General features: G+C 39.1%; 1 protein-coding gene and 1 long non-coding RNA gene across 4 annotated transcripts in view; one reads left to right on the top strand and one right to left on the bottom strand.

Annotated features, from left to right (window-relative positions):
• Window positions 1–16,766, top strand: part of LOC308596168 — a 435,220-nt gene that overhangs the window by 18,331 nt on the left and 400,123 nt on the right. The window lies entirely within an intron of this gene.
• On the bottom strand, window positions 896–16,366 carry MBIP (MAP3K12 binding inhibitory protein 1). Of its 2 annotated transcripts, XM_081213891.1 has the most exons (9): window positions 16,160–16,365; window positions 12,156–12,266; window positions 10,070–10,291; window positions 9,864–9,960; window positions 7,294–7,359; window positions 5,431–5,583; window positions 4,232–4,329; window positions 3,102–3,140; window positions 896–1,380 (listed from the first exon to the last, which is right to left on the bottom strand). In XM_081213891.1, the coding sequence occupies exons 1-9, from the start codon at window positions 16,289–16,291 to the stop codon at window positions 1,276–1,278; spliced, it is 1,023 nt and encodes a 340-aa protein (XP_081070017.1). In that variant the 5' UTR covers window positions 16,292–16,365; the 3' UTR covers window positions 896–1,275. The 2 variants fall into 2 exon arrangements, with proteins under 2 accessions (XP_081070017.1, XP_081070018.1); XM_081213892.1 differs by lacking the exon at window positions 12,156–12,266 and having other exon boundaries at window positions 16,160–16,366.

Here is a 16,766-nt window from a genome sequence, read left to right as displayed (position 1 = left end):
TGATGAAGTAGTTGTATTCCTCCAATAAACCCATCAGCTCAATTAGATGAGAGACTAGAGAATTGTTCATGAGTAGGCTTGTCAAACAGTGAAAATCCAGACAGAAAAAGCTGTTCAGATTTTCTGGCAAATTCACAAAAAATATATGAAGCTTTTGAGCTATTATGAGGGGAAATTGCCAAAAATGGCACTGTCAACATGGGTTGCCATACATCCAGATTTCCCCAGACATTTTTTTGTGATTTCCACCCAGACACTATTTCTGACTGCAGTATTCCAGATATGTCTGGGTAATTCTGGACGTATGACAACCCTATTCAAGAGCACCACACTGAGCTTTGTGGCTAAGACAGGCCTTTAACCAAGATTTGCCTAGTCCACAACAACCAACACTTTCCCTACTACAACACACTTGCTGTTAGTGCTCATTACCACAGCAGTAGTATTGATCATGACACTTTTGAAAAATGTTTCCATTCTTCTCTTTAGAAGTCTTAAAGCAGAGGCTGGATGGCAACCAATCAGGGATGCTGCAGTAGTGGATTTCCCATTCTAAAAGAGGGTTGGATGAGATGATCTTTTAGGTCACTAGTAACTCTTATGAGTCTATGATGTCAAGACAAGACAGGCATCACACAGAATTCAAAAAGCCTATGTGAAGGTAACTCGTGTGGAAAGAGTTAGTTCAGTGTAACACAGTTGCTTTTCTTCTTCTTTTGAAATAGTCCTAAGGATTTCACTTCTATAAGCATTCAGTATTAACTCATGAATGAACAGTATCACTCATAACAGTATCACCTAGTGATGTCAGTTAACCTTCCTACATCAAGAAATCCCTCATCCCATTAAATGCACCATGAAATTCCCAATGATATCCAGACCACAGCAAGCTGGCTTACATTTTCTACATATAACTCTTTATTTCACAAAGCTATACGAATTATATGAACAATCACATTTCGCACTATAGTCTTTGGATAAAACTATATTTAAAGAGGCATTCTGATTCACAGGCATCACATACAAGAAGTATGGTTTTCTTTTCATCGTTTCTACAGACCCTCCTTTCCATCAGAAGGGAAGAGACATTTGCAATGCGACGTTTAAAAGCATTCTTCATTTTGAAGAAAAAAAGTTCACTTGACCTAGGTTTCCAATAAGAATTTGACTGGTTCATATGTAATGTTTCATTTCCACAGAGTGCCTAGATAAACAGTACTTGGGCAGTCTGGAGTTAAGTACACATGAAAGCACGATGAAGTCACATCACTGTACTCAAAGAAGCTGATCAACAACCTTGGGCCTCCCTTCATTTGTTTTTCTCAGCAGTGTTTGCTTAAGTGCATTGATCTTCTCATCAAGTTCAGCCAAAGAATAGTTCTGTCATTCAGAAAAAAAGAGGTTAACATCTTGGATTTGTTGCACAAACATTTGAAACATTCTAGTCCCCCCCCCCACATTTTTATAAAAAAAAGTCTCTGTGCTGCTTTTCTTTTTGTTTATGCACTTTTACAACATATATATACACCATACAAGATTCATCATTATCTCTTATCCTCAGATAAGAGATAATGATGAATCTTATCCCTCTTATCCCCATTATCTCTTATCCTTCCCAGTCCATCTCCCCATGGCATTCTAGGCAGTCTTTTCTCAGCTGCATATTCTATTATTTCACCCATCTTCGTCTCAAATCTTCCTTTATTTAATGTGATCTGTTGTTCCCATGTTCATTCCTACTTGTAGGTTAAACTGACTATTATATCCTCTGAGATATTCTTCAAAACACTTCCACTCATTTCGCAGTCATAGTTACTAATTCTGTGTATTCTCTCAATTTATTTTGCCATTTTTATTTTGTGGGTATCTCCTTTTCTTTCCATTTTTTCGCATATACCACTCTGGTTGTGGCGGTTGTGTATGAAAAGAGATTGAGTGCCTTTTTCAGGATCACCCCGTGCTGCTTTTCATGATAGAATCCAGAAAATCAGCATCTTATTCATGTTCAACCCACTCTTCTCGTTGTATTTGCCAATTTCACCACTTTCATCGAGGTTACATAAACCTGTTTCACTTTACATCAGATATGGTATGGCTTCTGAGGATGCTAAAAAATCTTAAACTGTGGTTTAACGCTGGACCACAGATCACAGTATGAAGACTGCTTTCAAATTGAAGTCTGGAATCCAAAGTTAGACCAGAGTTTTCCATTTCTGATGTAATAGGAAACTGGAGTTAAATAAACCATAAAACAGGCACCAAAATTGGCATGCAAGGGAAGTCTCTGTGTGTAGGATGCTTATCACTGACTTAATAAATCATGATTTACTATACATCTGAATTTCCCCTATGACTATGGTGGTAATTATGATGAAAACTCCTAATGTTTTTTAGCTAGGATAAGAATAATCTGAGAGAGGAAAAAGTCGCAGTGAATTTAATTTGCTATCTATAAACTACCAAGATGATTTCTCATCTTGAGAATTGAGATCCAGTGTAACCCTATGCACATTTACTTCGGAGTTCGGTGTAAATTTCACAGTGTACAAGGGAACTGAGTGAACACGCACAGGATTGTGCTGCTAGAGAACTTAGAAGGGCTGATGCTGTGATTTAAAAATAAATAAATAAAATCCTGGATTAGGACAGATTCAAATGTTTGTGGAATGCCATGTTTGGAGCTCCATACTCCTATGGGAACACTGGATTCTGATTTCCATGAGGATTGACTGGACTATGCGAGATGTCAGTCCCCAGAGATGTGAGATGTTACTGTTTCCCATGCAATCCAGCAGACTGAACTGAGAAGCAGATTTAAGCACTCCCCAAGGTGCCTGGAGCTATGATCATAGGAGAAGGTTTTTTTGGCTGGGGCCACTGTGCCATATGAGTCCATCCTATCTTTAAGCTTATGAAACAATGAAATATTTAACAGTGCTAAAATATATGCTAAGTTAACAGAGACAAAGAAAAAGCACGTGTTGCGGAGGGGTTTCTGCTGCGTCTATTCTAGCTTAAGCAAGCTGAGAGTAGAGGAATACCAAAGGTTATAAATCTCTGAATTTTTAATTGCAAGAAACACACAGGTTAGCAGCACTCACTTGGTTTTGTTGGGTTTTCCTTCTCTTGCCAGACAAATTCTGAAAAAAAAGACCAACCCAAAAGTCCAAATATAAGTAAAGCAGATTCTCTTCTATGTTTCTTTTGTATTACAAAAACAAGAAAGGACAAGAATTCTTTTCCTCATCATAATGAAAGAGGCAGCGGCCTAGAGCCCATCCTTCACAAAGGGCTTCCATTTTCGACAGTGGAATTTGCTGCCAAGGAGTGTGGTGGAGTCTCCTTCTTTGGAGGTCTTTAAGCAGAGGCTTGACAACCATATGTCAGGAGTGCTCTGATGGTGTTTCCTGCTTGGCAGGGGGTTGGACTCGATGGCCCTTGTGGTCTCTTCCAACTCTATGATTCTATTCTATGATTCTATTGAAGAGAAATGTGAGCACCTGAATCCTCTCCTATATAGAATTTGCTTACTCCAATACTGCTAGGAGCACGTTATGTGCAAAAAGATGGGGAACCACCTGCATTGATGGACTATCAACATGTGGCTCACCTTTTTCATCCAACTGCTGAGGTTTCACACACGGATATTAAATCCTGCTGACCAGCTGTGTACGAGTGGGTGCTGGATTCATTACTTCCCCAAACAGTTGCCCAGTGAGTTTTTAACCAACCCTAGCAGCTGTGTGTGTGCTTTTTTAGACTGGAAAACCTGCTGGCAAAAAGCAAGCAAACTGACTGTAGTCAGGCTTCATCCCTAATTTTCTGTATCCTAAGTCCTGGAATACGTGTGTGTGTGTATGTGTGTGTTTAAATCCGAATGAGTAAATTAGCTCTTGAGAAAACATTTTCACCTTTGTAAGAGGAAAATACTCTGTACAGTTTAAAAAAACTAGTCCATCTTCCCAAAACAGCACCTCATGAATTCTCCAGTGTGTACATAGAACATATCGTATCTGCTGGTAGCCTAGCTGTCCTCAGTAGAGAGCATCATGAAGAGTTGTCCCTTCCAGAGAAATGAACAAGACAGACTGTGGAGCTGGGAAAGTACAGCAGAAAACTCTGTGCCTGGAACAAAATGGCTAGACTGAAGTAACTCCCCCCTTTTTACTATAGAGAACCCCCACATACTTTGCTTTGTGCACCTTATTAAGTGCAACAGAGTTAGGCTTACCACAGATTGAAAATATTCGGGAGACATTCCTTCCAATTCAAGAATCTTATCTTCCAGCTTTTTTATTCTTTGATAGATGTCTTTTGGCACTGGTCCACCTATATTATGGGAGATAGATGGATGATAGATAGATATGAAAAGCTAGCATGACTAGAAGCATTCAAAAGAAAAGAAAAGAAAACTTCAGTATAGTCTTTAAGATTAATCTCTCAATCAAGATGTGAACATAACAAAGGGTGCATAGGAGGGAAAACATACAACATTAAATAGCAATACTCTGGTGCCAAGACCTGCTGAATCCTAGCAAGGCAGGATTCCAAGATTGGGTTTGGGAAGTGCGTTGCTTATATACATGTGGTGATCCAGAGCTCTGAATGCAATTGCAAAAAAGACATAGGTTTAATATTTTGCTTTGTTTTAAAAAATAAATCTCATCTTGTATTTTACTTCTTGTTCTTTGAAAATATAACTCTGTCCATTATGCTCCATCAAAGCAAGGTTAATGAAACCACTGATCAGGATTTCTGCAAAGGGACCTTGACTACACTTATTGTTGTGAGTTGTGACATTTTTCCATCTGAAGAACCATATGCCAGAGTCCTTACACTTCTACTTCAAAATTTTGTGGATGTACTGTACTGGAAGTGAAACATGACTGGCATGAAAAATAAAATGCACACATTTAGATTTGCAGACTATATATATATCTCCCAGAGTATAATTCCTCTCTTGGATCTTTACAAGAAGTTAGTGAGTTTTTCTTTCCATTCCTTATATGGAAGAGGCTAGTAATGAACATGCTAGGCTGCCCAGCAAGGTGCCTGACAGCGGTCAACATGTAAACATGTCAAAGACCACCAGCCACTGAGTAGTGTATCCAACTAGACTGAACACCTGCACAATTAATTCCTACAGATTTTTTTTTTTTTGAGGGAGGGACAAAAAGAGAGAAGGAAATGCAATGCATAGTGCTTTTACATGAACAATTCTAATCCTTGCCCCATCATTCTTCAGCCAGGACACTCCCATATTTTGAAGTTCAAAAGTAGGAAATAGGACACCAGGGATAAAAGTGTAGCCTTCTCTATAGTTACACTTTGAATTTATGCTTCTGATGGTTTCTGCTCCACTGAATGACTCACAACTGAGGGCACGAATACAAATGATTTGCATGCACAGATAACAAGCTTTCTACAAACCTGTTTGCAACCTTAAATGTGCTTCAATGTTCTGCAGTCTCTCTTCTACAGCCTGATTCCCACAATCACGAGAAAGGGAGTTCGCCTTATGAGTGGACCCATGAGCACTGTCACTTCTAGTCTGGGGGCCGTAGGTGTTTACAACTCGAGAAACTAGGTTTAAGAAGTACAAGATGAATATTTTATACACATGGAAGGAACAAGCAAGGATTATCTGCAAGAATACTTTTGACAGTGCATTTTCATTAATTTCACTAGAAAAGTAAGCCCCGCTGTGTTTAATAGGAGTACTCCCAGGGCTGCTTCCTTAGAGAATATAATGCTAGCCAATCTCAATTTGCATTTGTCCCTAACTTAAACTGTAATGTTCCGCATTCTACTCTGGTGGTGACTAAACTGCACAAGACCCCTAACTTCTGAATTCTTCAATTACTCTTCCTTACTGACTCAAATACTCCTGATGTCTGTATGCCTCATGCTGGGGAAAATAAATATGACTATCCCATGTGCTTTGCATTGTTCTTGTCATGTGCACTACTGTACTGTGATTCTACACTAACCTAAAGCACTTCCAATTAGAAATTGCATGGCAGAACTTACTTTCAATGTGGTAAATTAGCAACTATTAAGTACTAAAGATTATGTGGTGCTCAGCTTAATAGAAATGACTCACCTGCTCTTCAACGCCCCCCCCCCAAAAAAAGCACAAGAATACAATTAGCAGGAGTTCCAGACTCCCACAATAAACGCTCCACCAAAGAGAGAAAGAGGGAGCAATATCATTTTATTCTCCGGACATTGCTGGATTAACGGCAATGGTTATTCCTGATCGTTGAGCATGCTGGCTGGGGCAGAGGGTGATGGGAGATTGGAGTCAAACAAGTTCCCCACCTTTGCTCCAGACAACTATTCTAGAGAACTACTCCTTGAACTTTTCACACTGCCATCTTATTTTTTTTAAAAAAAGCTAGCCATTGATTTGTTTCTTTATTTACAACATTTATATCCCACTTTTCCTCAACAAGCCCAATGTGTTTAGCACCACCAAGTTAAATAACCTAGGGTTGTTTTTTTTAAAAAAGGACAATAAATGGCAATAAAGGAGCAATAACTCACTAAAACAGGAGGGGGTGAAGGACGGAGAACAAAACTATGAAAAATAATTTAATCATAGCAATTAAAACCACTTCAAAAGCGAAACAACCATTTATGGTCCAAAAGCTTTCCTAAAGAATAAAGCTTTTGACGAGTCTACAAAGGCAATTAGAGAATCAGTGATATAATAATGCAAGGCAACTTTCATCCAAAAGCCATTTTCTACCACAGTAGCCACAGTCTTTTGTAGAATGCTGACAGTCTGATCACAAGCATACTTACTTCAAAACAAGCCCTGCTGAGTTCAATGGGATTTGTTTCCTAATAGGTGTGCTTAAAATCACAGCTGGATAATTTTTTTAAATAACAGTAATAAAAAAATCATCTCCCCAACCCAAGTTTCTAGCACTTGTTTCTGAAAAGCTAAATTTAATATAAAATGACAAACATTTCTAATGCACCTGAACAAAGTGTCTCTCATTGGCTTAGAAAATGAACAGATGCTGTAATCCCACAACTCAGTTGGAAACTTTTTTTTTCTGAATAAACGTGCACTGGACTAGGTATATCGCCTCAATTGATGTCTCATTTTAGAAAGAGAGAGATCTTCCGTTATCAAGTGAATGTCTAGTTCAAGAGCTTAGAGGAACTGACCAAGTTCCCTTTTGCCTATACTAATTGTATTGGTTCTTCTTTTTTTAAAGGGTTGTTTTAGAGGACAAAATCCCTCATTAAATACACTGACAGATAATGATAAATAGTACTTACCCTTAACATGACTTTTGAATCCTGGGTAAGGTGTGAACACTGCATCAGTCCTTGCACAACTGTTTTCTAAGGGTGTTTTTAATAAGTGATCATTAGTGCAGTCATTTAAAAAGCCCACACTTCGCTCCAGAGGCTTAACAGAGCCAGCTAGCATACCTAAATAAGATGCAGTATCCAATTATGTCATATTCTGAGTAGACCCACTGAAATCAATAGACTTTACTTAAGTTACTGATTTCAATCTAGCTGCCCCAAATATGACTAAAATTGGATTTCAACCTAAAAGCACAGAACACTCAGTGCTGATGTTTAAACTTGGTTTTACTTACTGTAGGCCAGATTACAGATATACAGATTACTGAGATTACTTTTTCTAGGGACAATAATAATATCCACATTTTAGGGTCTTCATGTTTAGCAGTTATTAACTATACTGCTCTATTAATATTTTAAAAAGTAAAAACTCCATTAACACTTAACAAATGCCAATTTCCAGAAGCGCCCAGCTTTCAATGTTAAAAGATCCAGAACATATGTCGGAATTCCGTACAGGAAAGGTACAATCTTATATGTTCCAAGTGTGCAGCTTAGAGACAGAGAAAGAAATATTGGCAATACTCCTGTGTTAAATATTTAGGATAAGGATAAGATGATTTGCTTTCCAATTAGACTTGTTTTTATAATGATACTCTTAAATGGAGTGAATTTATGGCTACTTTAATTGTTTGGGCAAGGCACTCATTTAAATAATTTATTTTTATTCTTATTTTAAAGATGGATACTTTCTAAAGTCATGTGTGTGAGGAATTATATAATGTTTTCTGTTAAATGCTTTTGTAATAGAATGGATTAGTAAACACTTGGTTAAAATTAAACAAGTTTTGAAATTATACACACACACACACACTATAGATATAGATATAAAAAATCTGGTAAAAACCAAAGGTTTATTTTCTGAACATTATCATTTCCTCAAAACATAAGTTCCCACTGAACATAAATTTAGACTAGACTGGGGAAATATTTAAGGAGTGATATTATAGAATATTCATGTGAGTATGTATTTACACAAGAAATCAAGTATTCTATATCAACTAATTTAATGGAAAATCACTTTAAAATCATGTGCAGGTGGTATACAGCACAAGGTAAATTGAGACAGATGCATTTAATACAAGACGATAGGCACTGGAGATGCTGTCAGTTCTGCTGATGACTTTGATAATTGGTGGTTTGTTTTTGCCAAAATGTTTTATTTGGGGTCAGACTTTTTATATAAGATACGAATAGAGAAAAGTGGTAACTAACGTGTTAATTACTGAAAAAAATGAAATTGTTTCCAAGCAGAGAACAGTAAAAATCTACTGAAAAATGATTAAGGCTACAATCGTATAAACGCTTTCCTGGAAGCAAGCCCACTGAACTTTTGAGTATACATGGATATGGTTGCACTGGAAGGCAAGCACTTATTGGTGGTGAAGCTTACACATTTCATAAGGTTTAAGAAGTGTAAAGAACATCTTTACCAGTTGAATGTGTTACCTTTTGGAAAGGACAATATGATCAAAATACTGAAATGGTTATTTGCCCTTCTTAAGATACTGAGGAATCTTGCTCTGTTTATAAAACTATGGAATTTGTGTTGCAGGCATATCACACATATGTATTATTGTTCGATTTTGATTTTATTCATGACATAATTCGTGTGATTGCTGTATTCCATTTTTCTCATCTAGTTTAATAATAATTAAAAGCACAGGTGGAAAAATGTTCACCTTCAGAGTTGGTCCTTTTAATACCCAGAAAGCAATGCCACTGATGATGAAAGATGACTTGGGCAGTGGTATGATCTTGGTCACTGGTACAGAAAGAGAGAAATGTAGTTTCTGAGGGATGTGGTGTGTTGGACAAGTGATGGCCATGTATAAAATGGAAATCTCAATGACAAGCTAAAGGAGCTTAACAACCATGCTTATCTTTTTCAGTACATCTAAATGATGAAATCCAGAAGTTATGCTTCATTAAGAGCATACTTTTCTCCTCACATTTTAAGATTATTAGTGCACATTATTAAAACACTTCTGTGATACATTTCTGTGCACAGTTACTCTCACTAAAATGCAATTACTAAGAAGAGAACAGGTTAAAAAAAACCCAGTAAACACAGACTTGCTCAGATTGATTTATAGTAAGGAAGGGCACTCTATTCATACCCCATATAGCTTTCCCCAAAATATTTTTACAAAAGCCATATTCTTAGTTAAGGGTGCAGTCTAGAAATCATGTACCCTTTTGTATGCCACTACAGTTATTGAGAATACCCAAAAATAAGAATTAGATTACACTGGAAATAAGTTTATTGAAGTCACTGGGACCGAATTATAAATGAGTACAAATCAGGGTGTTGCAAACTAAGACTCCCTTTACGTTTTGTCTAACCAATGCCTTTTACATGGTTAACTATGTAACATTGCCCTTTTTTCAATAATTTTTTTAAGAGCTGTTCAAATAATAGGGCAAGAGATCACACTTAAAAGGGTAAGAAAATTAAACCGCAAGTGGATAGCTACCTTGATTACAATCGATAACATTGCAAAATTCTCTGACATTGTTTTCATTGATCTCAGCTTGCTTCCTTTCAATGAAGGCTGATATTCGTCTTTCAATCTGCAGGTGACAGGGACAACGTATATTTAGATTTCATTATTTCCATTCAAAATAGGGGGAGAATGGTCTAGTTTAGAAAAGAAAAAAAAGTGGCCCAAGACTCACTCACTTCAGCTTTCCCAGCTTTTATTTGGACTACTTCTGGGTCAAAATCAACATGAGCCTCTTTCAGGCTTGCAGAACCAAAAGCTGCATGTGTCACTTCCATCTGCAAGTCTTTTTCTATTACATTTGAATTAGTCTGACACTTTCCACCTTCTGTCTTACTGGAATCATCAACGGGTACAGTGCTTTCTTCTTTAATCAAAGACTGGAGTTTTTCTATAAATGGCTAAGCAAAAGAAAGGAGAGAGAGAGGGAGAGAGAGAGAGAGAGATGGGATTCAAACTGACAGAACACTTCTTCTTAACTGGAATCTCTAAAACAAGCTTCTTAAAATAATTGTAGAGGCCATATGCCATCACCTTTGTGTACATAATCCAATCAAACTAGAATTAAAATACAACATCTCTAAGTGTCACTGCCCTTTCGATCACTAATCTGCGTATTTGGGAAAAAAACAACCTCTGGAGGGTCCAGACTATCTGAGAAAATCTGCCTGTTACTCATCTGTTTTGTACCAAATCAAAGCAGCACCCTTCGGCACCAATGCCACTTAATTTACATGCCATTCAAATGCTTACCCAGAACATTAAGGCTTAAGTATTTTTCCTCCTTAACATGAGAGCCAAGACTTTCATTCTGTTAAAGCTCTTGCTTTAACACTACATCACTGGCAGCATCTCCACTTGAAACACAGCCACCCAAAATGCATGGGAGAATACAAACATTGTACTCCAGGCTCATGCATCTCCCAACACAGCCAATAACCAGAGAAGCAAAATAAATGCACCTTATTTTTCTCATCATTCAAAAAAAAAGCCCTATTTATATCCTTTGCATTTTGTATGCAAAGTCACACAACAAAATAAACCCAAATACAAGTTAGTTCATCCATTCTTCTGTTACACTTTTAAAGAACCTGCAATAAAAGGGCTAGACAGCAACCCAGCAAAAAACAGTACTTGCAAATCATGCAAACAATCAAAAACTATGAAGTGATTTACAACATCAGCAATTCCCACACTTCCATTTAATTGAGCTTAATGTTTATTCCTTATTTGGAGCTACAAAATTAGGATTTTACACCAATGCTATTAATAGAAATACTTCGGTTGGCACTTTCAAATTGTCTGAAAAAACAGTAACAAAATAATAACATCCACTTACAAGGTTATTAGTTCTTATACTAAGAAACAATTGCATGAGAGCACTTGTTGTGCTCACTGCCCTGCAAGTTCTTTTCTTTTTTAAAAGCTTTTGATATATACATTATTTAGAATGATGGCACAATCATCTGGAAATTTCTGCTATACAAGCCCCCACAAAGACAGACAGGAAATGAACCAACATCATTCTGTTTTATTCCCAAGAGAACTTGCAAAGGAGATGTTGTGACAGGCCACACCTCAGTTGAATATATTCTCATTGTGGCATCACACAGACACCACATGAACTGTGCTAGCATGCAATCCAAAATGACATCCAAAAACAAGGAACAAGGCAAATAGTGCAACTTCACATTAATAACGGTTTTAAAATGTCAAATGAATAGGATAACACAGAGCAACTGGTTACTTGACAAGATGAAAGATTAAATATCTAAGAAGTTACTTTGAAAAAAAAAATCTGTGCTGGAAATATGGTTAATTGCAGACACACACACCAGGATGCATCATGCTGGGATAATGCCACTTCTTGATCCACTGAAAGCACTCTACGAACCGCAGAACTCACCCAACGCATGGAATCATTATCATAGCATGAGACACACCTGCCGTGTTATTGCTTAATTATAACCCACCACAGATGGAAATGTACTGCATTTACAATGGAAGTGTAAAAATCAACAGGACTGCATTTGCGCAATCTACTTATCCACAGTAGCTTGCAATGCTATTCCCACAATCCTTCTGATAATTGTTTTAAGGTAACAGGTTTAAATCTTTTAGAAAGCACAGTGGAACCTCAGGTGTACAATACAGCAAGATGCACCATTTCCTGACAGAGCAGCCCTAACTGCTGAGCAGAGGTTCTGCATTTAAGGATTACTCAGAGAGAGCTGAGTTTTTAAAGTTCCAATAAAAAAAATTTACCTGTAAACCTGATATATGCTGCTGCAGAGCAGTAAAGAGCAACGCGGGTGATGTACTTTGAAGCTTGCTCCAGTCGATGTTAATTTTCACCACATCTTCTCCAATATTAAGCTTCAAAAGTGAAACAAATCATGTCACAAGAGGGCCTCAACACAACAGCCCTTCCAACCACAAACAGCCTAAGAGTTAAACGGGAATTTCACATCAGTCGAAAGCATCAAGAACAGACTGAATCAGGCCAATGGTCTACTCCCAAGTCTGGCAGCCTGCTTCCCACATTGACCAAGAAGATGCTTATGGAAAGCAAACAAGCAGGCCTTCAATACAAGTCATCTCCTGCTGCTGCTTCCTGGAAACTGCTACTCTGTGGGATACCGCTTCTGAACTATGTTCCTAGTCCTCAGGAAAATTTATAGAGAATAAATCTATTACTATCTAAGTTAGTTGTCGTTCTCACTTCTAATGACAGAGGAATCTGCAGGTTAATCAACTCAAGTTTTAAAACAATCATGTTCTGAGGTGACATTCTAATGGGAGCACATGTGACAGTTAACTGCATAGATTTCAATTAGTTACTGTAGTTTTATTTTTTCTGCTAAAAATTACTGCCATTTTGAGTCTAGAAACTTAACCCCCTGTTCCTGAACATCATTGCTTTTGAGGATTTTTCAATATTCTTACTTCAGACATGCCCCATTTAAGCTGTATGTAAATACAGAGGTGGAATTGGGCCAGGAGTTTAACAATTTGGGACACATTATTGGTGGTTTCCACCAGTGTTTTCCCTCAACTGAAATATTTAGTACACTCTGAGCACTTTGGGGTGAAGGGTTCTCCAATATTAAGAGCAACAGTGGGGCAGGCAAAAGCAGCGTAGGAAACCAGGAGCCATTTAACAGATTATTTCCAAGCCCAGGGAGAAACATGCCACTTTTTTCTACATATAAAAGAGATATGTTCTTCAGAGGACTGAAGCATATATATATATTGAAATTTCCTGCTATGGCGTGCACTCAATAGGTAGCAGGAATTACTAATGTCATTTTAAGTATGATGTGCAAAATTCTTGGATATAATATTGCATGTGTTGATGGTTTCAGTCTCATATTTTAAGTAGTCATAATTTTTGGGCTGAATAATAATAATAATTATAATAATAATAATTTTATTATTTATACCCTGCCCATCTGGCTGGGTTTCCCCAGCCACTCTGGGCGGCTCCCAACAGAATACTAAAAACAGAAAAAAACTTCAAACATTAAAAACTTCCCTAAACAGGGCTGCCTTCAGATGTCTGATGGGAGGGCATTCCACAGGGCGGGCGCCACTCCCAAGAAGGCCCTCTATCTGGTTCCCTGTAACCTCACTTCTCTCAGTGAGGGAACCGCCAGAAGGCCCTTGGCCTATATATATTTGAATATTACTAGCTTTTAAAATAAAAGATGTGGAAGTAGTTGATGCTCCCATTTTCACTTTCCCTGCACCCATGCCTTGTGCAACTTTTCTCATATGTTCTGCTTCTCCCATGGATGCCCTTGGGAGTTCAGAAGATGTTCTCAAAATATGGGGATAAGCTCAGTAGTAATGGTGGCTATTTTCTATTTTAAAATAATGATACACTTCAGTATTCTCTGTGTGTGTTTGTGCGTGTACCCTATGTGAAAATATTTCATTTAAAATTTTAATTTCAACAGAGGCTACAAAAAGTGGGAGGAAGATTTTTACCAAATTATTTACACTGGTTTCCTCCCGCAGATATTACTTTATTTAGCACTTTTAGGTTGAAATTCTATAGACACTTTAAGTGAACTCCTATCCCTCCTCCGCCCCATGTTGAAAAGCATGGAGAAGGGCCATAATTCAGTGGCAGAGCATCTGCTTTGCACCCAGAAGGACCCTGGTTCAATTCCTGGAAGCTCCAGATAGGTCCGAAACCCTGGGGAGCTGCTGTCAGTCAATGTAGACAATATTGAGCTAGAAAGACCAATGATCAGACTTAGTATAGGGTATCTTCCAGTGTTCCTATGATGACTGGATGGGCAATGTGTTAGGATGGCACATACATGTCCCTCTACTGGCTTCTACCAGCAGTAGAAAGAGGAAAGCCCCTAACACAGTATTACTGGGCAGTTTTTGATGGGATGGATCCAAAGCTCTGTATATTCCCTGAGGGACTAATTCTCAGGCCCTTCAGCGGTGCCAGCCCAGACTTCACTGTGCATAAATAAAAATTACAGAAACCAGTCCCCCAGTTGTCTGCCAAAGCAGCAGGGCTTGGGATGCAACAACGGATCCACCACATTGCCTTTCCCTACACTTAAGACTGCTGTAAGCTGAGTTAAAACCTACCAATGTCAATGAGACTTACTTCTGAGCAGATATGTTTAGGATTAAACTACCGATGTTGAAAATTGTTTACAATCTTCATTGCAAATGAAAAAATATTTTTGTAATACCATCTTAAGAGAAGGGGAACTGATGATGATATATGACCAAGGCTACAAAATAAATCCAAAACAGCAATGAAGACTTGAGCCCGTATTTCCCAGATCTAAATCTAACCCTTTTTATCCATTGGAGAAAATGCCACTTTCAAAAAGCCAGACAACTAGTTTCCATCTAACTAATTTCCACCCACTTCATGTAGTTTAACAAAAGACATAACATGACACTGTTTATTGACTCTGATCAATTTCTATTTCCTCCTTAAAGTTCTTTGATCAAACCACTTCTTGAAACTATAGCTATTGAATCTTTTAATTCTCTGTCTCTGTAATAGATCCTTTCCTCATTGTAAAGAATTATTATGGCTCCTCTCTTCATCCTCTCCCACTTTCAACTCACTTTTTTTTAAAAAAAGTTTGGACACTAGAAGTGATACTACACTCCAGCAGCCATCTTACCATCAATGCAGATAGAAATAAACCATTTATCTACTCCTCAATCAATATGTGCTTCTGTTTAATTGAAATGCATGTAAATGCTCAAGGATGCAAGAGAAGATTTTGACAGGCCTGTATTTGTTACATTTTACCTAGGTTAATAGCAGAGGATTTTTAAGAGTCATTGTAACACAAGCCTTAAAGAGATTTCTATCCTTTAGAAAGGCAGACTGTAAAATGTGTGTATGTAGCATTTAGAAAGGTGGCAAAAAAGCAATTACAGAATGCTGAGTTTCACATGGGATTTTTGCTCCCCTTCCTTACAATATGTAAACCACAATTTGAACTCAGTTCTTCAGCTACTTACATTTGATCACTGCAGAACAAATGTGTGTCGGCCACCCATGTGCCAGTGTCACACAAGTCAAAATAATGAAGGTTATTATAAAAAAAAGAGTGGAAGAAGAGGAAGAGCCATATACAAAATAGGTTCCCAAATTTGCAGATTTACATTACACACTCGTGAGTGGTGGGGGGTTGGGAAGCGCAATGTACCAAATGCATCAAAGAAAAACGAGCCTGGAAAAGCTAAATGAAATATATGAAAGCAACACCCCACTAGGAAAAACGTGAGGATTAAAACGTCCCTTGTAATCCTATTGATTTCTGTGGGGCATGCATGTCAGCAACAACAATCACCGAGGGTGGCAAGAGGTTCCTGCGGAAATCAATAGCTGTTGCTTCCAAGTAGTAGCAAGCTTAGGTTTGGTAAGCTCGGTTCGATGCTCAGATACGCGAAGCGTGACGGAGAAAACGTGGGAAGGGAGCCCTGAAGCACTATGCTAGGCTTAATCATAAGCCTCTTTTCCTTGGAGAGACTCCTTAAAAACTATTTTAACACGATTGTCTCGTGCAGATACACGTCTTTCAGGAAACTTGTGCAGCGAGATCGGAGCTGGGTGTCGGGGCCGACCTTTTATTTTCCCCCTTTTAGATAAGCCCCCCCTTTTCGAGGACGTTTCCACGGCGGCAACGGCGGCGGCAACTGCACCTCATCCCTCCTGCCTCCGACTCCGCCGCCAAGCGCGGCTGCTGCGCTGGCTCCCTCCCCGCAAAACTAACCTGCCCCACCAGCGCCGGCAGCGAGCGCAGGGCGCCTCTCAAGACCTCTCCGGCTGCCTCCTCGGAGGAGTCCCCTAGCGGGGCGGAGACCTCGGGCGGGATGGAGCCGGCCTCTCCCGCGACGGAGGCCATAACAGCCGCCCACAACAAACAGCCCCGGGCGCGGCGGGGGCCATGCCTCTCCCTCCCTCCGCCCCTCGCGCCTCGTCGCACGGGGATGACGGAGGAAGGCTCGCCTCCGGAGCTGCTTCAGGGCCCCGCCCACTCACGTGACCGATGGGTAGAGAGGGAAGGACGCAGCTGCGGGGCTTCTGAGACGCGCTGCCTTTGCGGGTGCGGCTCCTGCCGGTCTCCGTGTAAACGCGGTCCTTCTCAAGGGGAGCGCCTTTGCTCCCCACCAGCTGCTGTTTGAGGGGCGGAGCAGCCGCTTTGATCGTTGCCCAATGTGGCTGCGTTGAGAAGCATCTGGAAAAGGAGATGTTTAGGTTATCTAGTCCAACCTCATGCAATGCAGGAATCTTTCACCCAGGCTCGCCCTGGGATTTAGATTCTCGTGCGCTACCGACTGAGCGATCCGGTGAAGCGTTTGTGTGTGTGTGTGTGTGTG

This window comes from Podarcis bocagei, assembly GCF_964188305.1.
Source record: "Podarcis bocagei genome assembly, chromosome: 1".
Classification (NCBI taxonomy): Eukaryota; Metazoa; Chordata; class Lepidosauria; order Squamata; family Lacertidae; genus Podarcis; species Podarcis bocagei.
This window is presented reverse-complemented; position numbering and strand designations above follow the sequence as displayed.

What these genes read in the sequence shown, in the direction of transcription:
- MBIP (XM_081213891.1), bottom strand. Translation starts at nt 16,291, where the DNA reads ATGGCCTCCGTCGCGGGAGAGGCCGGCTCCATCCCGCCCGAGGTCTCC. An exon ending in TGTTATCGATTGTAATCAAG is followed by an intron (nt 7,360 to 9,863) that starts GTAGCTATCCAC and finishes AAACACCCTTAG; the next exon opens with AAAACAGTTGTGCAAGGACT. An exon ending in CCGAATATTTTCAATCTGTG is followed by an intron (nt 3,141 to 4,231) that starts GTAAGCCTAACT and finishes CTTTTTTTTCAG; the next exon opens with AATTTGTCTGGCAAGAGAAG.